Below are 27,528 nucleotides of genomic sequence, written 5' to 3' on the forward strand. Positions count from 1 at the left end.
CAATTCTAGTTTTGCTTACTGGCGTGGAAAGGCCCTAAACAAAAATATCTCAGATAAACCCACCTTACAGTCTCTTATCATTTTTTTTTCTTTCTGTTGCTAATTTCCGATATTATATATTAGGTAAAGAGAGGCATACTTTTGAAACTTATTTCGTCATTCTCATAAGATTATTTTACGCATTTCGTCACTGTCGTTCCATTGTAAGTGATACACTACTACTCAGGAAACCCATACTTTCTAAGCCCCATGGTTTCTTAATTTGGGCTTCCTCGCTATAGAGAATATCTGTAATTCTCTGCTGGCAAATTTGATGAAAAATGATAAAAAAATTATGACTTTTGCTTTAGGTGTCAGCCAAGTGCGAATGTCAATTTCGGCCCGTACAGGCGGCCCTTCGATAAACCAAGTAAAGTTTTAATGAGAAGAAGTTGTCCTATATGGAAAGGAATCCGAGACGACAATCTATCCACAAACATGATATAAGACAGGTGACTGTTAACTTATTACTATTTCAATTTCAACCTTATTGTGTTTACCCAAGAACTGATATCGTTTATTCTGACAGATGCGAATGTCGGTCAGTCGCATCATTCGCGAAAACCAAGATCCCTGGATCTACTTCAAAGAAAAAGGTTAGTTCACCCTGAATTTCAATAATACTATAGTTTCCTTGCTTTCTTTCATTGGTTATGACTGTATCGCAAGGTTCAGAAATAATTATCAAGAACGTCTTTCAATTTCGAAAATGTTAGACGTGTGGTTGTATTAAGGCGGGTGAGTGAGTGGCGTGTACTATGGGGGAACACATTGTACTTCTATTGAAATCAAAACTATAATAACTGAGATGCATTTTACGAACGGTGAATTCTATACACATATGAACTAAGCACGTTATCTAGCATATCAAGCATCTCTTCCTGGGGTGATACATGTTTGTTCAATCAAAAGAAGTGATTGATGTCAAATGATAAACAGAACTGCGGCCATAAAGAGAAAGTTTCAGTGTAGTCACTTGAAAATAAGGATATGACTCTAAATTTCCTTAATTTTGTAGACAGTTTAAATGGTATGAGTTGTGACATTTAATAAGAAAGGAACCATGTCCTCTTTGAACAAACATGTAAGGCACACAACAAATTCAATATTGATTTACCTGATCCTATGTTTCTGAAAACAAAAACTCTAGGAATCATTTGTTTATAACGTATAACGAAGAAAAAAGTCAGAAATGGAATCAACCAAGCGGCCACTGAAATAAAGGATTTTGGCAAAGGAAAAAAAAGATGATGATGATGATTTTAAAAGGCGATCAACGAATTTTAAGGCGTCGATGTGTCAAAAACGGTTACGCTTATTCCTCGCCATCCTTTGTGGTTCATTTAAAGCAAATTTTCCTCAAATCGGCGTTCCTAAGGACTAAACGAAAACTGCAACATTTACAACCGCCTTTTTAATAAAAGATAAGAGGTCGTTCTCCTTGCATTTTAATAAGAATGAGTTAAACAAATTTCTGTCACGATTGACGTGTCAGTTGTAGATAAAATATATCAAAGAAAGCAGCGCCGACTTTCAAGTGTCAACTCAATCATGAGTCTGTAATAATTCCAGAGATCTTCCTTAAAATTAATTATCAAATGATTCAGTGTGATTCCATGCAGAGTGAGGTTCAATTTCAATCAAGTTATTTACATCCTTCGCTTTAGCATGAGAAATTTCCGACCCTAGTCTAAAAAAGTGAAATTAGATAAACGAGAAAGAACTCGTGTAGATCTTATTATGAAAGATAAGCCAAGCCATAACGTGCTGGTCGGATTTTATTATCCTTAACTCGGCTGAACAATGGAACTGAGCTGTACCAAATGCCAAATGTGATGCGCCCTTGGATGGGTGACAGGGAAAACTCTCTCAGCCTGTTACGGACTTCACCAATTTTTCAACAGATTTGTTTCAATCTTCGTTAAAAGACATGTTAGCAGTAAAATAATAATAACAATGATAATGATATTAATAATGATAAAATTAATAATAACATTCAAGAGGTTGTGGTCTCTCAGAAATTCGGGAAGCTAAACTCTTACGTCTTCATATTGACCACTCTTTTGCCGCACGTCAAACCAATGAACTCAACTAAATTCTTTCAAGGGCGAACGAGAAAAGATTTTAATACCGAAACTTCCCTCGTTTTTCTTTATTTATCAAACAAATAGCATATCCTATTTAAACAATACTACTTTCCATAGCCACCTTACAATAAAGGTAGAATTCTCCAAAACCAGTTAGGAAAGATTTATCACAATCAGTATCAGAGCAAAATATTACCTCCATTTCGTTTCCAATTTCGAGTCTTTTATCTTTCACTAACCATTCTGTACAGTTGTAGTCGGCCAGTAAAATCGGATAGTTGGCTGTAATCGAACACCACCTGTAATCGAACAGCTGAAATAGCCGATCATAACTAGTCCTTTCAGCCAAATCCACCAATCACAGAATTGATCACAATTAATAAGGCAACAACCACTAATCCTAAAAAAAAGACTGTGGAACTTCCAAAATTGAGGAATTTTTTACTTTAGACATTCTCTCTGAGATATTTTCCTTCAATGTATTTGTTGTTTTCAGATATTGTAACGGTTGTGATTAATTGGTAACAGGACTTCGTGTCGTCCAATTCTGTCTGCAATCATATTGGTGAATGGTGAATCGGAGTCCCACTTGGCGGTCGTCCGAGTTCCAGTATCAATAACTCGCACGGTTGAAGACCGAATTGGAATCCACTCGGTCCTATTATTATTATTATTATTATTATTATTATTAATATATGTCACTGTAGTCTCCCTCACGGCTATCCTTTTGGATGTCAAGCAGGGCTCTACCAGTCGTGCAACATTTTAAAAGACGACTAAAAATGCAGTATAGCAGCAGGATGTAACTAAAAGAAGTGAACACGTCATACACGTTTAGGATCAATGCTGTTTCGTTCTCTGGTAAGAGCAACAGACTGTGTTCAACGAATCTCTATGGACCCCAGGTTCTGGTTGGTAATCGCCTTTTTCACTTCTTGGATTCGTGCGCGTAAAGTTGATGGGCAATGTCACACAACGGAGTACTCTGTCAAAGGAATGTATCTTCGAGGTCACACATTCAAAAACGTACAAGTTGGACTGCACGAGTCCTGCTACTTCAAGTGCACCGAAGAAGTCACATGTCAGAGCTACAACTTCGTCATTGGTCAAAACATTTGTGAGCTAAACAATCGTACAAAAGAAGCAAGACCTAAAGATTTTTTGCCAGACAAGACGAGATACTACATGAGACGTCTCACTAACAGAGGTTATCATATAAAAAGAGAGGTGTTACGCATAAGTGTGTCGCAAACAACGAAGCTTTTCTATGAGCTTCCGATTTCGCGATCGGATACTCTATCAACTAAGCTCTAGAAAGCTTGCTTCGCGAGCTAAGCTATATATCGAGTTAAGCTATATACCGAGCTAGGTTTTATTCCCATGCAAAGGGTTATTTTATCGTTCTAATAACTTTCTTTGGACTTATCGTTTTTTTCGTTTTGATTTTTTAAGTTTCCAATGAACAATTTGCACATTATCCCTCTTACTGAGCCGCATCTTACAATCCACTCGCTTTTAGTTAGAGACCCATAGTGCACGGTAAACGAGAAATAACACAGTTCAGAAGATGAGTATTAGTCGCCAATTTTTCAGTTAGGGAAGTTTTCCAGTAACCTTCGACTTGCTACTGCCAGTTTTCCGAGCTGACATCCGAAACTGTCGCACAAGACCAACTCCTTTGTTCTATTGACCCGTTTCTTTTTAATATCGTATAGTATCCCTGGGATCCATCCCACAGCTTCCAGCTGAATCATGCAGTGAGATTATAGCCAGTGAAGGAGGTGCGGTGGAATACAAGAAATACTGGATACACTCCGATGGGAAGAATGGGTCAATTGAGGCTTACTGTGAAGGTAGTCTGATTTGATTTGTAAACCTAATATACTACATCCAACAACGGTACTGGTTCTGACCAGTGATTTCGATGGAACTGGTTACAAATATGGGCCTTAATCAAACTGTTCAAAGGCAAAGAAACAGTCACAGTCTCCGTTGTGTTTCCCGTGAAACTCCCGAGGGACTTTTCCCTTTATCCAACCCTTTGCTCGGGGTACTAGGGCTGATTCAGGTCTAAGGATGATGTAGGGGCTTAGAAACAGAACTCCTGACAAGAAGAACACCCCAGCCACATAGATTGCTTACAATTACATTAATATTTAATTTACTACAGGTGGCTGGCAGAAGGTAAATGGCAAAGATCCAGTCTGCTTTGGAACCAAAGGCAACATGTACGGTTCCATCAACATCACGAAAACTGGACACCTCAGGACAATGAAGCTCATTCACAAAAATGGATCGCTACATTGCAATTCAGAAACGAGTCCATCTTTCTGGGGCTGCACCTTCGCATCATATGGCAAAAAACTGTCAACAATTATAACAGATACCGGAAAAAATATCGTTCTACCTCCCGTCGAAGACTTAGAAGGTTTTCCTGCCTCAAAACTTCACGGGTGTAGCACCAAGAAACACTTCTACAGTCTTGGTGAGACTAGCCACAATTCTACAGTGCTAGTTTTCCGTAACCTTTCCAGTCCATTGTCTGTGTCTCGAAATCAAGAGTTGCAGATATGGTATGGGCAGGATTTGAAAGACTGTTCGGAAAGACAGAACAGTGGTTCAGCTTGTGTTGATGTGTATGCATGGTACGCGTAAGAGAACCGTCACTCCGCCCGTCCTTTCTTTTGTTACTTGTGGGCATCTGTAAGACGCTGATACTGTATATTACCAGTTTACATTTCGTATCTTCGTAAAAAATGCCTTCCTGAAGTCGTACAAGCCTTAAGTTGAGTTTGCTACTCTAAAGGCTCACTGTTTGCGCAACAAGATGAGCAAGAGAGTAATTTACCACAACACTTTAGCATGCACTATCTCAGCATTAATCATAACCGTTACTATTTCCTTAAATGTGATTGGTGTACTAACCGCTTTATTTTTCACAAATTGCTTTGTAATAATGGTAATAAGAATGAGCGGAGTCTTGCAATTCGGTCTGTAATCATATGAGTGATTGACAAAATCGGACTCAGACAGAATAGGACGACACGAAGTCCTGTAACCAATTAATCATAACCATTACAATTTCCGAAAAAACAAACTTATCTAGAACAAATATCTCCGGTGAAGACAATGGCTAAAGTAAAAAGTTCCTCCATTTTTGAAATTCCCCAGTTTTTCTTCGGAGAAGTGGTTGTTGCTACAGTTATTGTGATCACTTCTGTGATTGTTAGATTTAGCCGAGTGAACTTGGTATGATTGGCTGCTTCAACTGTCTGATTACAGCCAACTCAGTCTTCGTTTCGTCCAATTCTGTCTGTAATTATACTCGTGATTAACAAATCGGACTCCCGCTTCGCGGTCGTCCGATTTTATTAATCATTCACATGATTACAGACCAAATTAGACTCTTATTACCATTATTAATACAATAACAAGTTTGAACCAAATTGAAGGTTTTTAACTCCCAAATAAAACTTTGATGGTAGTTCCAAGGTGACTGTTAACAGTTAACTTTCTTGTGTGTAATCAGTTACCCATATGCCACTAAAAATCCAGTTAGTTGTTGCACAAAACGGTTCAGAATTAGGCAAGGTGTGATAGAATCTAAGAGAATTGCTGCTCTTCGTTGGGACACCCTATGCTTTTAGAAAGACGGTCAAAGGTGAAAGTTTAACTTGTTTACGAATATATTATCATTGTAATTATTCTTATCAATTTTATTATCGTTACTATTATTTTTATCATTGTTTATGTTATTGCTTTGCTATAACTAGTGGAAAGTGGAAACAATGACTATTTTATTAAAAAGCTGAACTTTGTACAGGAATTCCGTTGGCGTCATAGCGTCACGTGAACTGTTGAAGTGCAGTTTTAACTCTGTGAAGACATAAGGAAATAAAACTGTTAATAAAAGGAAAAAAGAACGAGATATAAGATGCCTTTGAACCACAATCTACTCCAGAAAAGTCAGTGTACACTGTAATACTCCATACCATGAAGGAGTACCGTAAACACTTCCTACTTGAGAAGCCCCTCTCTCCAATGAGCCTCCCTCCCAAAAAAGCCTCCCTCCAAAAAAGCCCCTCTTTCCAATAAGCTCCTCTCTCTAATGAGCCCCTTTCCCAAAAAAGTTCCTCTACAAAAAAAAGCCTCTTTCTCCGATGAGCCCCTTTGTCCAATAAGCTCCTCTCTCCAATAAGCCCCTCTCCCAAAAAAGTCCCTCTCTCCAATAAGCCTCCTTCTCCAATAAAGCCTCTTTATCAAAACACAAAACAAGTGTCTGCTCTTAGTCCCTCTCCTTGAAACAAAACTCCAAAATAAAATGCACAAGGTAAGATGACGATGCACCACAGAGGGTTGGAGAGTGCTATCGTTATTAAACGGCAAGAGGCAGCCTTTAAGCCCAAAAGAAAATTATGCTTGCATTAGAAAGGCTATATCACTACTCCGTTTTTTGCAATTTTAGCGGAGAAATAACACTGTGGACGTTAAGTAATAACTATTGAAGCCTGGCAACACTTCAGTTCAAAAAATGATCCGCATTTTAGCTCCTAGTGAATTTTTTAATGAGCTCTCCAACAAGAAGCCCTGGTAATAAATCGCATCCCCATGTGCTTGTTAAAGCTTGAATTTATGCCTATAGTTTGTTCTCCGTACGTACGGTCTGTGCTATGTTTCTCTAATTGCATCTGATTCGCAGCGGCCCTCCAAGCGATGACTTGTCTTTTAAACGATGTCTACATTCCTTAATTCTCAAAAAAAAAAAAACGCGAAACTGAACAGTCCTCTCTCAGGAAATAATGATAAAATATTCGCCAAAAAATATTTCGCAACTGTTTTGTATAGGTCAGAGAGTACCAACTGATTGATTTTGGTCCGCAAAGGAGGCCAAAGGTAGTGGCATCCGTTCTCCGTTTACCATCCGTGGCTTAACTTGAAACAAGTCCCAGATAGGGCTCTCATGTAATCCTAAATTAGCTCTTTAAGTACCTTTACTAATAAAACTTCCGACAAGAAATCACCGCCGTACCTTTCAAACAGATTGACGTCTGATGTTGTAAGCAGGGACTGCAGTAATTTTTGCACTCCAAGATCGCGAAGCTTTTGCTGTCTGTCCACAGCACCCTCTTCTGTGCTCCACACCAGGTTGGAGACACAGTATGTGGCTGCCATTTGTAGCTTAACGCTGTCGTTCATCATGTAATGCATGAGTCGTTTGAGCAGAATCTCGTCTCTCATCACAAATTCCTTGGCCGAGGAACCATTGGCGATGTTGGCGATCACGCACAACGCCTAGAAACGCGAAACAAAATAGTAAAATAATAAATAAGTATGTGTAATAGCATGGGCCCGAAGACAATTAAAGATTAATTTACGCGTATTTTCAAAGTTTTCACAAAATTGCCCGAGTCGCAAAGCCCGAGTGCAATAGCGATTACTTGTTTTTATGTAAAGGGAAAAATATTTGAGGGAATCGTATTTGCGCACGATGTCCGCGCGATGAAGCCCTTTAAATGCCGCCAAAAGTGACACAACAGACGTAGCTGACCAACATATGCACTGAACATCTTATTCTCAAAATACAATTAACGTAACACGGCTTCATTCTGTTAAACTACAATCAGTAAATCATTGCCGCTAACAGCAAAGAGGCTCAATCAGCATCAGATAATCACGCCCTCTTGATTACCAAAAGTTCCCTCGCGTTTAAGAAAAAAATGCCCCCTACGTCAGCCAATCAGCATTCAGTTATTTTGCCCCGCATATGATAACTAAAAAAAAACAAATACTCGGTGGCAAATTGGTCCTTCTCAGTTAACGGAGGGGGATCACCTTAAAGGGGCACTTTTGCGAAGCGGGTGCTTAATCGACCACTTACAAGATGGCACCAGGTCAGGTGTTCACGAAAACTAAGGAAATTATAAATGATACAACCAAATTGAGAAATGGGCTTCTAGTGATCTCTCTCTCCTGTACCTGTTCTTTGACATCCTCAGTGCGTGTCTCACTGTCCAGTATCGGCTTCACACTATCCATAATCCGCGCGCCATGAAGGAGCATGATACGATCAATATCCTGAGGTACAAGTAGATCAAGGAAGGAAATCGAATTAATAAAATTTTGTGCTCAAATGAAGGACGCGAAAGTTTGCTCGTCACGAAGGAAAGATATACGTAATTTTGAACGAATCCCTAAAAGGAATACTGCGACACTGAACACTGCGCATGAGCCATCATGTTGGCCATGCTCCACTGATGAGGCCTGACGAGCCATATGAATTATTTTGCTGTTCAAGCAAATTATTACTATTACAGCTGCAAGAGAAAAAAATTGGTAAGAGACAGATTGAGCTCTTCCCCGTCCCCTGGCAACCACACTAACGTTGTGTTTTGTCTATTTTGTTTAATTGTTGTTGTGTTTTGTTGCTGTTGTTATTATTGTTATTTTTGGTGATATTTTAAACTGAATTCTCAAGAGCAGTGTAATATTTAAGTACTAACAAAAGATAATCTTCCTTAAATTAATCACTTCAGTGCTTAATTAATAGTTATCGGAGGGATTTTTCGTCACATACGAATTTTGTTCCTTCTTGTCAATAAACGTTTTCTTCTTCGTCTAGAATGACCTTTTAGATGGAAAAAGGCCAGTTCCCCAACGGGCCACTTGTTCTTCTTTGCTTGAATCTACTCCTGGCAACTTTATTATTAAATTTGAGAGATGAACGTACTAACTCTCGAAAACAATTGCATTTCGCACTCTGATTTAATAGGATAAATTTTCCATGATTGACCGATTTATTGCGCTTTATCGAGGGGAGGAGTGGATTCAAGGATTCACAATGAGTCCCTCGGTCAAATAATATTTGGCAAAAAATAGCCGATGAACGAACTCGCTGCGTCGGAGTAAAACTCCAATGTTAAGTAGTTTAAAATTTGATAAACTTAATCTTAGATTGTGTAAATTTTGGCAGTTTTTTATACCTCATGCCTTACCCCAAAATAAACCCTAACGCTAGCCTCTAACAACCGGCTGGAGATTACACTGTAACCTAGCAGACGCCTGTTATTTGTTTTACATCGTATGCAAATGAGCGAAGAAAATACAAGCTGTCCAAAATGGCGAATATAAAAGAAGTAAGTTTCTAAAGAAACTGTGGTGCTGCACCGGTGGGAGAGTATAACAGGGTAATTTAGTATAATCAACTCAGTCGATAAGGTAAATTGGCCACCGTAAAGCGTTGACAAAGGCTAATGCTCGAAACGTCAGCTTTTAAACTATTTACGGTGGCCAATTTACGTTGTTGACTCAGTTGATAATACTAAATTACCCTAAACGATGATTAGCTGAATGAAAAAGTTAGACAAGTATTCAATGTGACAAAATCAAAGTAGGGGATATTGACGACCGACGCGGGTTAAATAAAACATACTGAAAGGAACTTTTCAATTACTGACAGAGTTAAAGTCGGACAAAGGACATTCCAAAGGCCCCTGTCTGGATTTGAAACCTAGTGATATGACCCTCAATTGTACAATGGATCCTCCAGATTAAAGAACCAAATTAACATAGAATATATTTCAACTACAATGTTTTCTCTCACGTACGTAATCGAAATTCTTGTCTCAAACGTTTCGAAGGTTGAAAACTCGTTTAAAGGAGGGTATTGATTCGTCTTAGAGCACAATTCGATTCTACATCTCCTATCTGACACACTACTACGTGATCAACCACTATTTCGCATCTAAAATTTTCCAAAATTTCTTAGAATGCTAATCGTGTGCCAATCACTAGCAAATGTCGCGGTAATACTCTTCAAGTCTTGTTTGGATTATGCTGGAAACCGACAGTCAAAGATACAAATAAATCTCCCTGCATCTAACATACTTCGCTTTTGTCCGAAAGGGCTCATTTCTCAACCCCTAACTCAACTTATTTTATGGCACCAAACACTTACAAGGTCACACAGTATGTTCAACAACAAATGACTTCCGCTGAAGTAAACTTAGGTAAGCTTCAGCGGGGATTCCCCTACCCATCACATCTCGTTCACTTTCGTATTTCTCTTCGAAGAATAAAATTTAATTGGAAAAATAATATTCTTCCCAATTTTTCGTCAAAATCAACGCGATGTCTTAAGTCCAACACTCAGTAACACTATAAGTTGAAGCAATCTCCTTGAGGAGGAACTGTGAAAAAAAAAGAAAAAAAAAAAAAAGTGGCGTGACTGGGTCTATTTATAGATGTTTGTTCATATTATCGTCTGAGACAGTCTGAAACGAAAAGTATAAATATCATCACGCAAATCATCACGTAAATCAAGTCATTTGGATCTTAAGCCCGAGGAGGACGAACGGAAAGATCGAAGGACTTCACGTCGTATTCACGCTAAGACATTCTCTCGCAGAAACAGACCAACACTGCTGAAACATTACATTTATCATTGTCAATTTAGAGGAAACGGAAGAGAAAAGAACTGGTGATAAATATTGCACATGGATGGCTGCAAAATTTACAGCTGCGTGTTTAATCCAATTTAGATAGTCGTGACCACTACGCTGCTCTCTTGCGTTTGAAATGAAAGGATATCATCAAATAATAATTTGTGTTTTAACCTTCTGCATGGTCAAAGTCACCAGCCGAAAAAGTGCGGGATCAAAACACTGTAATGCATTTCGCCGCTGCGACTGGAAGAAGGCACCCACTCTATTCGTGAAAGTTCCAACACAAAGGGTTGTATGTTCGATGAAGAGCAGCACGGGTGAACCATGTACCATGGACATAAACCAGATTTTAAAATTACTACCGGCCAGCAGCGATGTCGTGCTGTACTTTGTCACCGACTGTTTAACTCCGACGCAAATTTCTTTTAACAATTCTTTAAACGTCACCAAGAAAAACATCATATCCTACATGCAGATCATGAGACATTGCCGCATTTCAGTAGAGGCCCTATCTGTCTGGGGGCAAGCCACAGATTTTCGGGTGTTCTACGCAATGGCGAACACAACTTTAATGGAAACGAACGAAACATTAAAAACTAGCTCACGTCGAGCATTGAAAAATATTGGTTCTCTTGCTATTGACAACTCTAACCCGCGAGGCATCCCCAGAATTTTTAGGAAATACGTCTGGCCAAAGATAGCCGAAGTCTCACTTTCCAATTTACAGCTTTCCTCAATCCCTGCAAACCTAAATAACACCATGCCGCTACTTCAGTCTCTAGAGGTTTCTCACAACAATTTTTCAAGACCACCGCCATTTCCTTGGTGCAACACCACACTTGAACTGCCGAGAGGACTGGAGAGAACGCCAACTGCAAATCACCACTATCAATTCGGCACCATCGTTAATCCGAAGTTGTACCGACGATTCTTCGATTTGTCGTATAACAACATCGTAGATTTGGCGACCCACGAATTTAAAGGACTTCTAAATGCTTTAAATCTAGAGGGAAATGGACTAAAAGCAGTTGGACCAAAGTGTTTCCTCGGTTTGAATGGAATACAAGTAATAAACCTGCGAAATAACAAATTGGATGATTTGCCTTCACAATTATTCCAAGGACTCCGAAGTCTCCTGGAATTACGACTAGATCACAACAATATCTCGTCTTTACCGATCCAACTTTTTAAAAACCTCACAAATATCAAAAGAATTGACTTAGGAAGTAACAAACTGAGCTTCGTTCAAAATGAATTGTTCACCAACTTGAAATCTTGTGAAATATTGAATTTAAATGATAATCAAATCACTCTTATGGATGATGACGCTTTTCCCACCGATTCAAGTTCTTTGCAAAAGATTAACCTCCAAAACAACAAAATAACGCGGATTCCTTCATCTTTACTCCTGCAACGACATGCTACAGAAATAAATCTGTCATTCAATGAATTGAATTTTCAAGATCTTAGAAACCTCTTCAAGCAAATAGACTTAAACACGTTTTTGTACCACCATCGTGATACGGCGAGTTCAGTCCGGTTTAGACTAAAGGAAAGCTTCAATCAAATCAGCTTTGCCTATAATAAATTTTCGAAAATAAACGTCAAGACACTCAACAAAACAGAGATAGGTCTATTCGAGTTTCTCCTGCAAATTTATACAATCGACATGACTGGGAACCTCCTGAAGTGTGATTGCGATATCTTGTTTTTGACTCGCTGGCTTCGATCATTGATGCTGAAGCATCCGCGTATTCAAAATGTGCACTTTGAAACTTGGAAATGTACGGCTAATGATGAAGTTAACGATAAACCTATACTATCTGTACACGAAGACGAGTTCAAATGCCAGAGAAATCTCAAAAACTGTCCTCAAAGATGTTTGTGTTATGTACGAGCCATGGATGAAGTTGTGGTCATCGACTGCAAAGGAAGAAACCTTACTGAGCTTCCTTCCAAGGTTCCAAGAGGTAATCTAGTTCTTCATGCAGAGAACAATAACATCCGGGAGATTCTTCCACATTCCTATTTAGAAAACGTTTCAGCCCTTTATCTCACTGAAAACGATATCCATGTCGTAAACGAGTCCATAGTAAGAAAGTTAACGCAAACTAAAATTCTTTTCATTGATTCGAATAAGCTGACCAGTTTACCGCGGAACATTGAAGACGTCAATTTCACCGTTCTCGCGATAAACCACAATTTCTTCAAGTGCGACTGTACAACAAAATGGATGAAGTACTGGTTGCTAAGAGAGTCAAGTAGAATTCAAAACATGGAAAACGTTTTGTGCAACTCCGAGAATGCTCAAGGGAAAGCAATTTACAGCCTACCAGATGATGAGTTTGTTTGTCAAATTTCTGCTAACGATGATGCAAATATGCCGTCCACAACAATGGGTACTGAGTATAAAGTCATCGCTTTGACTCTTGCAGGTGCGCTGGTTTTGACTCTTATCGTTTTCTTTGTGATTTTCAAGTACCGCGGAGAAATAAAAGTGTTCATGTTCACTCACTTCAACTGGCACCCATTTGATCGCATAGACGACTCCGACCCAAGTAAACTATACGATGCGTTTGTGTCTTACAATAGCAATGACCACCGTTGGGTGTCAAACACTTTATGGGACAGACTTGAAAATCACGACCCCCCCTACACACTGTGTGTCCATGACCGCGACTTCCAAGTGGGTAAAACAATACAAGAAAATATTTTCAAGAGCGTCGACCAAAGCAAGCGAATGATCATGGTGTTATCCAATAACTTCTTAAAAAGCGAGTGGTGCTTGCTGGAATTCCGCGCCGCACATCGGAAAGTTCTGGAGGAACGTACTAATTATCTAATCATCATTCTGCTAGATGACGTGAACATGGACGAGCTTGATGAAGAAATGAAATTATACATGCGCACTAACACGTATCTCAGTGTCAACAACAAGTGGTTCTGGCAGAGACTGTACTACGCTATGCCTCACATAACAGTCAGGCAAATAAGAGCAAGAAATCTCTCGAATACTCCCTCTAATGTGACATCGCATTCTGTGGCTCAAAGCGTGTTCACTAATGGGGCATACTCTGTATCTTAACCTTCCCACAAGTGTTTGACATTCAACTCCACCCACAAATTGTTACTTGGTAATAGTCTAATTGGCAGCTGTTCTTAAGGATATCACGCAACATACCAAGCAAAAGAAAGAGTCACGAAAAATTCCAAAGAACGGCTACCAACGGCCATTAAAATAATTAAACAGCTCCTTGAAGAGGGGGTATAAAACAGTTCTTCGAGGGAAAAATTTAAAGCAATAAAGAAATGCTTCAGTTTTCCTTGTTACTCACCAGAATCAGAAAGTAATATTATTCGCGAAACGAAACCAAGTTAACTATTCAGACCTTTCGACAATTTACCATACGTAGCGTTCAAGTTTTAAAACATTAATATTGCGTAAATCAATGTTTATAAAAAGATGAATTTAATATAATATCTTTCCCTCAACTGATTCGAAATTCAAACGACTTCTTGATCATTGTTGGGGTCTTTATGTTGGCGTTTTCTTGAAAATTACAGTTCAAGAGTTTAGCGTATGAAACCAAAAGGTTTGGTTTAATTACCCGAGTGAAGTTTGTTCTATTTTCAAACTATTCCCCTACAGTAATGTACTGTTGGTAGTTTATTGTAAGGAACATAGTGAATTTGTAAGTCGTGCACTGTATCTAACTATATCAGCGACTGTTAGAAAAAACGTTTTCTAAGTAACAACAGATAAACACAGTAGATTAATTTTGTATACGTATTACTTACGTTTGCGGAACAATGCAGACTACTTATAAAAATAAACAAAAGCGTAAGAAGTTATTCAAAAAACTTGACTTATTGACTGAGTGGTAGGGTCGGTCGGGAATAAGTTTGGCCGTCGCTCATTTTTTTTTTCCTTTCTTCTTTTAGCTCGCGAGGCAGTATGGCTCCTGTACGGCCCTTGCATACCACGGCGCACGGCGCACAGCCCTCATACTGGTATTTCTGTACAATTTTTTCGATAACGGTTCAATTCAGTTCATAAATACCTTTAATGACAAAGCAAGCTTGGTCAAGAAAGTATTTTTCATATCAAAGAACTGCTAATTACCTCACGCCCTGACAACAGATTCCTCATCAGACCCAGCGTTTTCATCGTCACTTGTGTGTCTGGATCATCAAGAAGGCTGCAAAATGAAAACAAAAAGCTTATATTTTTTTATAGCCTACTTGCAGTGGTGTGAATTGAGAAAAAACAAACTGTACATACATACATACATTGTAAAACGAAGTCACTAAATTGCACGAGAAGAAAAACCTTGGTGTGATGGCGATCATATCTACTGAGGTTTAAAGCAGAAAGAGGCACTCTCTTGTTTGTAGAGCTATATTTTATTGCTTTTCTGAAAGAAAGCGAATCTGATACGGGTCGAAAATTGTTCCACTGCTCCAACTATTACACATGACTTCTTTTAGGCCTTTTCACAAGTTACCAACCTGAACAGCTGCTCGGGTCCCAACACTTCAAGTATTTTATTTTTAGTTCCTTCATCTGCCTGGTAAGCCATATTCTACGAAGTGTAACAAGAGAAAAAACACCTTGTTCATCGCTCGAGTTAATCACATGGCGGGATATTGGCGAGTTCTCTTATGACCTTAAATTGCGTTGTACGGACCTCGACTTCATCTCGCTTCGTAACAACGCATGAAAAAGACCAAGGCCAATATGCTGCCTTCTTGAGCGTACAAGCTGGTTCAATAAATGATTCTGTTGTTACTGTCAAAACGTTCGGTTGTTATATTTTGCAATCTCAAAGCTATAAACTTTAACAAGTCATGCAGCAAAGTGCCAACATTTGAAACAACTAATTATCGGATGCGTAGTAACTGACAGCTAAAATAAGAAAGGCGAATATGTTATAAGTCATGTTATAAACGTAGTGGTTTGAGTTCCAATTAATAGGTGCAATAATAATAATAACTTTTTAATGATAGTTATAATAATAATGGGATTTAGCAGTGCGCATTCCCGGAGGTGGCTCTTCTTGTCCACTGTTTCCAGGTCGAATTGGAATTTAGAATGTGGGTTTTTGTGGAGGGGGGAAAACCGGAGGACCCGGAGAAAAACCCTCCGAGCAGGGACGAGGACCAACAGCAAGCTCAACCCACATGTGACAATAGGTCCGGAAATCGAACCCGGCGATGGGAGGCGAGCGCTCTCACCACTGCGCCATCCCCACTCCCTTTTCAGGCCCGCACTACACTTGCAACCGCAACATTCTGACTAAATATTAACAAATTTAAATAAACCAAACAAATCCAAACGATCGCGTCATGTTAAGTTTTTCATGTCTTCTCCATTTATCTTGTCACTCCACTCCCAATAAGGAGAAAAGAAGAGTAATGATTCGTAAATCTTACCATTAGAGCCCAGACCCCGTTCAATCGCAGTGCAGTTTCTGAGCGCCTGGTTAAATTTGACAACAAGTTGACGGCTCCTGCTTCTAATATGGGCTGAAATAGAAAGTGAAAATACTGTTACTATTTCAACATTTTACTTCCTGAGTGACACTGTACGGGCGCTTGTTAAATGCCAGTTCACATTCACGATGACCTTTCTCACAACCCACATATGAGCACTACTCTCTCTACCCATGAAGATAAATGGGAATCAAGAACAGGTACACCGAAAAAATCTTAGGAGCGAGGGGGGAGAGGGGGTAAAATTTAACTGTAATAGATTTGCACCCCTCATAGGAGGAATAGCAATACTCCCAGTGGCGTCATGCCAAAGGAACCATGATACGTTCTAGCATAGTGGGCCATTTGGTTCGTACGACATCTCAACGTTTGGTGTGTCAAGTCATGGCCTTGATTTGATTGACTGATTTATTTCGCAAGAAAGTATTTACAATAATTATACGTGAATGATATATGTTTTTTTTCTTATACCTGGCAAGGAAGCTCATTTGGAAACCATGGGGCTCTTGACAATGAGCTCCCCACTCACATAGATCAAAAATAAAGTTATCATGCGTGGACTACTATTAACAAAATATAATTAAGATAAAAAGGAACGAAAGGCGAAAAATGACAGTTCAAAAAGAAAAATACACAAAAATACAAACACAATCACACAAAAAGCACGCGTGCAGACAGACTAAAGACAAAAAACAGCAAATTATATTTACTTGAAGAGAATCAGGAAAGGAGCAATGCTCGTAGATTTAAAACGAGAGACGGTAGGGGCACTTTGTATATTGTGGTTAAAAGAATTAAGTACTTTTGGTGCCTGAAATTTTATAACAAACCGTCTTATATTAGTTCGAGCATAAAATAACCAACAGATATCAGAGTTTGTAGTATTGTTCGAATAAATTTGATTCAAATTGTAAATAAAAATATTTATATAACTACATTAAGAAGAATGTCTATTTTATATAGAAACACAAACTTGGCAAATTGAAATAAATATCAGGAAAGTTTAATATTTGTAAGTTCTTAAAAAAAAAAGAAAAAAGGATAAGTATGAGCATGGAATGGCTTTCGTTGAAATTATTCTACTAATTTCCTCCTGAAATATGACAATGCACTTTGAGTTTGTGGGATAAAGTACCCAGACAGTGATGGGTCGATGAACGTGTATTGACTAGGCTATAACTTCCATATTTACCTCTTTACTGGGAGAGAATTCCAGCAACAGATTACAGAGTGCAGAGGAGGCCACAGTCATCATGTTATCATTGGCGTCCTGAAGTAATTTCATAATGGGCTTCCAAACCGCCGTGTCCTGGAAACTAGTTCTTAACTGTTGCACAGAACGCGACAGGCTGTGTAGACACTTCACTGCGGCTAACTTGACATTTGTGTTGGGATCCTCTAGACCAGACACCACGTGATCCATGGTGCATTCGATATCAATAATCTGCAGAGCAAGTCATGTCGTTCAATCTAATACACTTTCAAACATTAACAAACGGTTACAAGGAAGAAAATAAGAGAGTCGGCTCCCGAATCAAAAACATATCTTGCAGATCCTTATTTTGCAGAAGAGCTTAAATCTTGTTCACTCCCAAGATCTTGTCAGTAATTCTCCTTATTGTCTGCCATACAATAATTGTGACATTGGTTAAAAGAATTTAGTATTGGATCACCTGATAAAACCCTATTTGATATTTTTGTCTATCCTCATTCCTTGTCAGCTTGATTTTGTATTGATTTAATAAGGGGAAATTCTGTCTTGATCACTCAAGGGAGTTAGGCGGCCAAAATAACTTTTGTCACCTTTTTCCTGATGTCTTCATCGTTTGCGCCAACAGAGGCAAGAGCTTTGAATGCACTCTATAAAAAATGAATAAATAGTTACATAAAAATAATAACAATAATAACAAATACAGTCGAACCCGTATTTAGCGGCACGGTATTAGGCGGTCAGTAGTCAAAGTCCCGAAGTGGAATTTTCTGCAACTTTAAACTGTAATTTTCACCTTTATTAGGCGGTCACCTCTTTCAAGCGGTAGCGGTAACCCTCTGCAAGTGAGGCTCGCCGCTAGTGGAAAAGGTTCTCGTGGGCAGAGACTAGAGATGTACGCGTCCATCAGTCGCTTACAAGAAATTGACTGGCAAACTCGAGGTTTGAAAAGGAAGTATGCGTACGTGAAGACAAATTTAACACTTAAATATGGCTCTGTGATCATTGCAGGGAAAACTTTGAATGTACTTTACCCTGGATTAAACTTCTGAAACCTTATGCAACCCTACACTGTTTCAAGAAGAATAACAACCTGAGAAAGGCTGCCCTACCCATTTCTCCCCCACTCTTCCCCTGCCCGAATGTGGTTATACCCACCTCTCTCATGAGAGCGTAAGAGCTGTCGTCCAAGTCACTTTTGACCAAGAAGCCAGTTAGCGTTTTAATCAAGTGATCAGAAATGGCTGCCGTCCTCTGCAGCTCTGTGTCTTCTTCAATGAGGAATGCTAAAAGAAGTGGCGAATCAAATAGTAGACTCTTAAAGGCAGTTTCATACACTAACCTGTATCTGTACCAAGAACTGCTGTTTGAATGGTCCACTGGACCAACATAAATAGCAATTTTTTAATATAACAATTCTTAATCGAGTGTCGAAAGTAATCAAGGATTAAATTGGTTTAACTTTTCTACGCCCTGTGATTGATTCAGGAAACTCGCGCTATCCTCTCAACCAATCAGTTTCAAAACCAAAATCAATCGCGGCCTCAACACACGCGTTTTCCCGCGCTTTGAGCAGTATGCTTTCCATTATCAATTCTCATTGGCTCGTTGTGATATTTTCCTTTCCTCTGATTGGCCGTTGAATTGCACTCTAACCCGCTAACAGGACTGTGTTTTCTTTTAAGTATTAAAGTAATTGGGTTTCAACCCCAATTTTCACACCAGTTCTCCTAGAATCAAAACTCTTTGAGACAATTGTAGTGAGTGTTGAATAACAAGTTGATTGAGGAAGAAAATGTCCTGGATCGAGCCTGAAAGAGGGTCATCTTTATGTGTTCTTGGGTAGAACACTAATTTATAACACCGCATTTCTCTCTCTCTCTCTCTCTCTCTCTCTCTCTCATGATGACTATAAAAACTGTCAGCCGAGGGAAACCTGGCAAAAACCTCGAGGGATGCCTACATTATACTACTGATAAATCTACATCAATTCTGTCTGGAAATGTTCCTAGTAACTGCATGCTACATACCCTAGGATAAACTAAGGCACTGTATGTCATTTGCCTCTCAAACAGAAACACAAGGTTGAACTTTTCATTCTGATCAATGAGTTAAATGCAAAACTTCAATATAAACCATTACCTCTACCCTTACAAAAAAAAAATGATTTCATCAAAACTAACCTAATGTCTCTGCTGCCTCAGCTCTGACGGTGAGGTTTTTGTCCAATTTACACATTCTGACCACTGTGGCAAGAACCTTAAAAAGCAATCACTCACTTGTATTGTGTTGACATCATATTTACCAATTATAAATGGAGGCAAAAATAATTCAACCCACTGAATTGCAGAAAGGAGTCAGAACTGCCATCATGCCTTCTTGATAGTACATACGTATTTCTTGTACATTTATTTGTGTTCAGTGTTTTAAAAACTCACGGTCATGTAGTTTATGCTCTGTATGTACAGTATAAATCATTGTACACCATGATCTATCAGAATGTTGGAAGCAGAGACATTTGAATTGAATCTAATCCCTTCAAGAGAGACACAAGAACTCCATAAGCTACACAATTTCAATAACAGACACCCTTTCCTTCCAAATCAACCAAGACTCTAAAAAATAACTTGACAAGGAACAAGAAATATTGGATATTTTTCCAAGGCTACCCAAGTGAGACAAAACACTGTGACAGGTGCACATACAATGTACTGTAGGCAAGAAAACAAACATCCTTTCATCCCTCTCAATGAGAGTCCCCTCCCCTCCCTTCCTTCAAACAATATACTACAGGGCCCAGTTGTTTAAAGGCTGATTGGCGCTAACCCAGACTTAAATTTCATCCAGGTTTCTATATTTCTTTGTTCAAAAGCCATTTAGGAAGAATATTCCCTATTCTTTTAGACCATCCAATGACCAAATTGTAAGCAAAAAAGATTTGCATTGAATTTTCTTTTAAAGCTTTCAGACCTGAAATCAAATTTCACCCTAACCCTGGGTTATCTTAACCCAGCTTTGAACAACCCAGGCCAGGAATTGAAGTGAGAAGATAAGGCTGAAAACTGAAGTTAGGTGCAATGAGTAACAACATGACTGCAAGTAGGTCTATACACACCTTGATCAGTAGCGAATGATGTTCTGCTGCTGGTACTGCCCCTGCCCTGTGCATGTTCGTCAAACTGCAATGTACAGTGTACATTTATTTCTTAAATTAGTCAGAGACAAAAACTCAAATAATTCATTCAAACAGCATAACTGCACCATGTACGTACAGTTAAAGGATACAGTTAAGAACATGTTGATAGAAAGACAGATTGAATTTCAAGGACCCAGAAAGGCAAAAGGGATTACATGGACAGATAGATTGACTGACAAGCAGACAAACAGATAAACAGCCAGAAAGAAAGATGGATTGGACCAGCAAAAAAAAAAGAATTTAGGAAAGGCACATGTGCACACAGTTTGGTAGACAGACAAGCAGGTGGGTAGAGAGATAGACAGATGGATGAAAAGATGGAAAGAGAGACTGGTGGACATCAGACCACATCAAAAACAGATGGAAGGAAGGAAGGAAGGAAGGAAGGAGTAAAAGACACTACAAACAGACAGTTGGAAGATCAGATTGATACCCACCACTTTGCAGCTCCAAGCTGAATCTCATCGGGTCTGTCTCTTGACAGCAGCTTAGTAAATATTTGAACCAGCTGCTCACCTTGATGTGTTGCTTTGGGTTTGCAAAAAATAGCCAAAAAATTGAATTAGGAACAAAAAATGTGTTATGCTTTTACACTCTTGCAGTACTGTACAGTGATGAAAGCTGTTTGTAGCTAAAGTTGAACCTGAAAGAATTTCTCCTTAATATATCATTAAAATATCGAGCAGACAAGTGATGAAAATAAAGAAAAATATCAATTAGGGAATTATACATGTATGTATGTTGATCCAATATCAAATTCTCCAAACTAACATTACAAGAACTGTATGGCATACAGAAAGGAGAATTAGTAATGAGATCTCATGAGTTAAAGGCCAGTTAAGTGGCACCCTATTTTAAGCGGTTACCCTGTACTACAGAAAGCAGAAAGTTTCCCCTTAATCACTGTAATTTTCACCTCTATTAGGCAGCCACCTCTATTAAATGGTCATGGTCACCCTTAATTAAGTCCCAACTGCCTATTTTTATTGTCTTCTGCTTGTATTGAATGGTCACTGAAAGAATAACTATTCGAGTAATTTTTAATCCTTGTTCCTCTCTCAAAATTAAAGTACCGGTAGTATTTTGGAGAAAGATTCTGTACAATAAATGCTCAATTATGGCATAAGGCAGCATTGTTTACCACTTTTTATAACACCTCTAATCTGTGGAACTCCTGTTAAGTGGTCAACCTGTATTAAGCAGTGGCCCTACCATTCCCTGTGGGTGACTGCTTAATACAGGTTTGACAGTAATACACCTTTAAATAGTACATAAAAAATTAGGTTGTTAATATCAATTTTCTGGTCATTACCTGACTTCATAGCAATTGACACAGCCCCATTTTGAAATGACATAGATGCATAGCACTGAAGTGCTGGCTGTTGTATCTTGGGAATATCACAGACCAAAAGTGGCAGTAAGGCTGTGACAGCTCCCATATTACATAACAAAGCCTGATGTGCTGGACCCTAAAAGTAAAATGTAATTGAATGTTAACAAGAGATGAAATGTCCTCCACAGAACATGTACATGACAAAATGCAATTTTTACTTTCAATTAAAACTCAAGCTCCTAATTTACCTCTTTCCCAAGAAATTTTTTTAAGCTATTCTCTTCAGACAGGAAAATCTGAGATGAGTCAGGGAGAGGTTTGCTAGGGGCTGGCATTTTTCATTTTGAGATATTTACTTCAAAGGTAAGAGTAGATTAAAAACATTTCAGCCAAGTTGTAAGTCAGAGTTTTGATTCAAACATGAAAGTAATGGACTTTCTTCATGATGAACATTCTCTCACATTATGACTGCAGAATGGCACAAAAACACTATGATAGGTGTTCACCTGGATACAAGCTCAGAGCCAACACTCTGCACAGGCCTCATGCAGAGCATAAAGCAGGCCACAGCTACACTGTAAAGATTCCTGGAGTTGCATTTTTTGTTGTAATCAATTTAAAATTGTATATTATATTTAATCCTGTTTCACTTGTTTCTTTAAATAACTACTTTTCCGGTAATTTAGAGCTTTGAGTGAAAAACATAGGAACAGCTCAAGAAATATAAGGTGTATTTATTGGAAAGTACCAATCATAGAAATATAAACAGTATATACTGTAACAATCTCTGTTTACCTGACAACATTTGGATAAGATTGCTGCAGCTCCCTCTGCATTAGACAAAGAACTAGACAACAGGTTGACAAGTTGTGGTACTATGCTTTGATCCTGAGAATTAAGTCAAATAATTATAAATAATTTTTGTAAGGTAACATTTAATGTGACATGCAATATAATAAAAACTACAAAACACAATCGAAAAACAAACATGAGTTGGGAGAATTTAGTTAGTTGGAGTAATTTTCACAATTTATACACTCACAACTGTAAGAGTTAGATCTTGGATGCACCACAGAAGATCCATGAGTGAGTGTTTGCCTTAAAATTGTACATTATTGCATCCTGCTTATAAAACATTCTTACTTAAGTAAATTTAAGAGACCTCCACTCTTCCAACTTCATTAAGACCTCACTTATCAATTGGGCACTTCTTGCATGAACCATGGAAAAAAACTCCAGATTTCTTTCCTTTTCTTTTAATAATTTGTCTTTACTCTTCACACTTTTTGGGAGTCTTGAATCTCAGTTTGAGTTATTAATGAGATTAATAAAGGAATCAGTTGTAGATGAAGAGTACACAATCCAAATAAAACTTTGCAATTTTACATCTACACTACAAAACAGAAAAGATAGGGAGGCATATACTCTAAACAAACTAACCTCAATAACTGGTACACATGAAGATTCATAGACTGTCCTCAGTGATCTGACAGATGCTTCAACAACTCGAGAATCTGAATGACAAATTCCTGCCACAACAATAAACAGGCAAGGGCTTACTCATACATACACCCTATCTAGATAAGACTGCATTCTTGTAGAGATCATTTATTTGGTACAAGTACATTTTTTTTCAGTAAAATGTGTCCAGTATGACTCAGTACCATGGAGTCAGGCATTGGCTTTGCTTTTCATCCCAAGATCTAATTCTTAATTCTCCCCTCTAGCTACTAAACATTTTCTTGTAAATATTACGTAACAAGAGTTTGGTACTACTGCTGTAGATCAAGATGACAGCTTCTACCTGATAAGTTTAAGTACTCTCATTACCTGTTTGCTGGATAATGTATGGATATTACAGGGAGAAGTTGAATGTTAATCACTTCAGGGAATGAAAAATTGACCACTGACTCTTAGAAGTTAAAAAATGTTACAGCCAGCAACTTGACTGCTGAACAAAAGTTCCAAAGTGGCCAATTACACTGTAACTTTAGTTAACAAATGTTTTGTTGTTGACATGGTGACCAAAAGCAGATACAGGAGCCCTGCATTGTTTACATGCATAACCACCCAAGTTCGTTCAGTCAAGATAGCTAGATAAAGGCCATTTTTATATTCTTTAATGAGTTTTTATGGGCCAAGACATTACAGGTCTAAAATTTAAACACCTCCAAAAAAATAGACGCAATGGAGCAAATATCCACACACATTTTGCAGTTCCTTGATTGCTGTTTAAAACTGTCGGAAATATTTTTCTTGTAGGAAAAAAAAATTCCCCCACAAGCTACTTACAAAGTAAACCAACCAGCTTTGAGAATTTTTTCCCAGCTGAATTAAGGTGAGCAATCCTAAAAGGGCTGGATGGCTGTAACTGGCCAAAGGATTTAATTTAGCTTTACCTTACCCAGTTAGGAAATCATTTATGTATTTATCAATAAATTACATGTCCTATAACCTTATATCTTTAAAAAGATGGTTAATGTTTCAACCAAGAATACTTGTTTCTGGTAATCTGATCTGACATGTATTTGTCTGATTTGTTAACATTAGCTCATCACAATGAAAGACAGTTTACTACATAGGAACCAATAATTATAACAACTTACCTTTTAAGAACACATCCAGAGATTTTGCATCTATAAGAGCTTGGACATTCTCAGCTGAACCTGTTAACCAAAAAATAGAGAATAAAAGGAAATCAAGGCAGTATAATCTAAAATACAATAAATACTGATTCTAGATTATAACCCCAAACTCCCAAAGCTCTAATTGTATAGGGAATATAAATATCAATTTTAGAGTGGAAATTGTTGGTAAGCCCTACCTCTTGCCAGACTCCCTAACAGTACAACTGATTCCACAACAAAGTCAATCCCAGTATCATCTTGCATAAGTAGTTGAAGTATCTTTGGTATAATATCAAGTCTGATGAATGAGGATTTCTTTGCCTTATTACCAATGACAGCATTCTTTATATTACTGCAATGACAGAAAATAAATGATCCCAGGGCAATCAATGGGCATTGTATACAAGAGAATAGTGGCTCCTGTTGCTGAGGAGGTTTAACCTGCTATATTTCAATCAATACTCTAAATTTACATGGAAAATATTTTCTTGTTATTGGTACATGTGCTTTAATATTCATTCTCCTACTACAATATCTATTTATTAAGCCCATCAAGAAAGCCTCCACAATGGTTTCAAATATATTTTTGATTATCATTTTGATTGTGTGTATCCACAGTTAAGATAGAAACAAATTAACATAATTTTTTTACACACAGTTATAATTATCACATACTGTACATTACCCTGTGGCATAATTTAAAGCCTGGGATTTGGACTTACGTAGAGAAGAACTAAACTGGGATGAATGATTACAAAATGCACTTAAATCAAATGATCTGTTAACTTGAAAAAATAAAAAGGTGCAGCTTGACTTTAAGAAGTTTTAAGTTTTTTTTTGCGACAGACCCACACAGACTTATCAGCCTTCGCAATGTCATTTTGAATCAGTCCTTCACGGATTTCTAGATCATTCTGCATCTCTTGTGAGATAAGAGGTGATACAGCAGGTGGTGAAAATAGTTATATAATATAAGGGGGCTGAACTAATTGAAAAGGGCTTCTTCAGTCAGCATTAAAGGCTACACAAAAGTTTACTAGAATTGGGAGTAGCTTTAAAAACTATAAGGATTCCAGGACTGAGGGGCAGTTTATTTGGGACCATGGGATCACAAGAGCATTTAGTGACTTCCCCATTAAATGTAAGATCGTGTCGCTAAAGCTTTAGTCTTTGTAACCTGTGATATATATAATTGTAACCACAACAGTATAGACACTGATGCAAGACTATGTAAGAACATAGATGTTTAAATCTAGAAACAATAAAAAGATAAAATTTTAGGGTGAAAATTCAGACAAATGCAAGAGATGTTTGCTACATGCTGTCCTAAAATATACATGAGTAAGCTTCTGTAGCTTAACGACGAGCTTGAGTTGTAGATTAATTGTGTGAGTAAATAGACAATTACGACTTCGCCGGAATTTGTTAACTGCAGAGCAGAAATCACAAATAACACTCTGTTACTAAGAGAATATCTTCATGGAACTCCAGAAGGTAACATTTAAGCTTACATAACCCACAACAATAAATTTACGAGAGCATAAAAAGTCACTGATCTTACGTTACGGCTTGAAGTCTGTCATCGTAATCAGAGGAGGAAAGGTTATTTACAAAAACCTCGTCCGTGTCCGGCTCCTAGAAGAAACGCCTCACTGAGTAAAGCATTTGGGAAATATACTGCAAGTTCAAATATCAGTAGCCTTAGCTTACCGTAAATACCGGCATTTTCATGGTGAAAACGAATCATATACATGTACCACAACTCTTTGCTACGTCAGCAGCTATAATCGAAGGCTCGCTAATAATAATGCGGTCTCCGTCGTGTAAAAAACCACCAAAAGTCCTTGCCCTCTCAAGAGCGCTGTAAAATTGGTGTCTGAACATTTAGCGTAATTTTCAACTGATAACCATTATGGACCAGGGCCCCATTTCTCGAAGATCCCGGTAACTTAATGGCCCGAAGCAATGTTTTAAAGTTAAAATTTTAAGATTATAGAGGCAGGTTTTGGCACTCTAACAAGTCAATTTTTTTAACTGATAGATATATTGCAGAGTTTTCAAACTTTTTAAACTCCCATTTTGAAAGAAAACAGAACAGCTTTATGGGCCTGTTCAGTTACTGGAACCTTAGAGAAAGTCACTGCCTTACATTATTGATCCCAGAGGGTGAGGAGGAGTTTTGAGGGAGTCACATGGTTTTCAGGGGGAATGAGACAAGGATCAGACATCACCAACAACGTATTAACCCTTTAACTCCCAAGTCTCATTATTAATTCTCCTTACTGTCTGCCATACAGTTCTTGTGATGTTGGTTTGCAGAATTTAGTATTGGATCAACTTTTAATCCCGTAACTGATATCTTTCTTTATTCTCATCACTTGTCTGCTTGATATTGTATCGATATTGTAAAGAGAAATTCTGTCTTGGTCACTCGTGGGAGTTGAAGGGTTGAGGGTGGACAAAAAAATATTTGATGGCCCATGATGAGGGATCACAAGAATATTTCAGAGCATTACAGAGAGGGTGGGGGAGGAGGTGGGGGGAATCAGAAGTCACAGAACCAAATCCTCCGAACCAAGAGCTTAAGTTGACGAGAGGTAGGAAACGAGATGAGAGGCAGGCCCCCAATGTTCAAAGATCGGATAACACTATCCACTGGATAAATCTCTACCCAATGGATAACACTATAAGTTTTACTATCACTTATCTACTGGATAGCGATTTAACCATTAGGTAACCAGGCCCAAGACATTTGGGTGCACAAAACTTAATTATTTTCTCCTAAGCTTTTTATCCCCACGACTTAATACAGGGCAGGTGCATCAGTATAACATGGTTTCACCCATGAGGCAAAATAATTGGGCCTAAAGTTTTCAACTTTTTACACCCAAACATTAGTGTCCATATTCTCCACACTGTTCACCATAAACACTCAATAATCAAGAGCTTTTTCAGTTGGCAATCATTTCCTTTATTCTCATGACCTTCATGTGTGATGCAGGGGTGATATTGTAAGGAGAAATTAGATGCTAGTCACTCTTAGGGGTCAGAGGGTTAAGGTAACAATGCCTCACTTCATAAAGATATCTAGATTGGAGGCCT

The 27,528-nt window shown here is 38.2% G+C and overlaps 3 protein-coding genes across 3 annotated transcripts; 2 read left to right on the plus strand and 1 right to left on the minus strand.

Annotated features, from left to right (window-relative positions):
- The first annotated feature begins 571 nt into the window (after positions 1–571).
- On the plus strand, positions 572–6,050 carry LOC113673296 (uncharacterized). Its single transcript, XM_027189682.2, has 4 exons — positions 572–635; positions 2,623–3,333; positions 3,842–3,979; positions 4,297–6,050. The coding sequence occupies exons 2-4, from the start codon at positions 2,970–2,972 to the stop codon at positions 4,779–4,781; spliced, it is 987 nt and encodes a 328-aa protein (XP_027045483.2). The 5' UTR covers positions 572–635; positions 2,623–2,969; the 3' UTR covers positions 4,782–6,050.
- Positions 5,034–26,222, minus strand: LOC113673295 (armadillo repeat-containing protein 8). The gene is made up of 19 exons (XM_027189681.2): positions 26,137–26,222; positions 25,988–26,061; positions 24,624–24,778; positions 24,406–24,465; positions 23,240–23,328; positions 22,595–22,687; positions 21,779–21,935; positions 20,904–20,994; positions 20,386–20,449; positions 19,454–19,529; positions 18,429–18,556; positions 17,864–17,920; positions 17,253–17,504; positions 16,001–16,093; positions 15,077–15,150; positions 14,691–14,766; positions 8,103–8,201; positions 7,156–7,418; positions 5,034–6,002 (listed from the first exon to the last, which is right to left on the minus strand). The coding sequence occupies exons 1-19, from the start codon at positions 26,155–26,157 to the stop codon at positions 5,972–5,974; spliced, it is 1,953 nt and encodes a 650-aa protein (XP_027045482.2). The 5' UTR covers positions 26,158–26,222; the 3' UTR covers positions 5,034–5,971.
- On the plus strand, positions 8,287–14,428 carry LOC113673294 (toll-like receptor Tollo). The gene has a single exon (XM_027189680.2). The coding sequence runs from the start codon at positions 10,701–10,703 to the stop codon at positions 13,650–13,652; it is 2,952 nt and encodes a 983-aa protein (XP_027045481.2). The 5' UTR covers positions 8,287–10,700; the 3' UTR covers positions 13,653–14,428.
- Positions 26,223–27,528: the final 1,306 nt, after the last annotated feature.

The sequence above is a fragment of the Pocillopora damicornis genome, chromosome 14 (genome assembly GCF_964200805.1).
Source record: "Pocillopora damicornis chromosome 14, jaPocDami1.2, whole genome shotgun sequence".
NCBI classification, from domain to species: Eukaryota; Metazoa; Cnidaria; class Anthozoa; order Scleractinia; family Pocilloporidae; genus Pocillopora; species Pocillopora damicornis.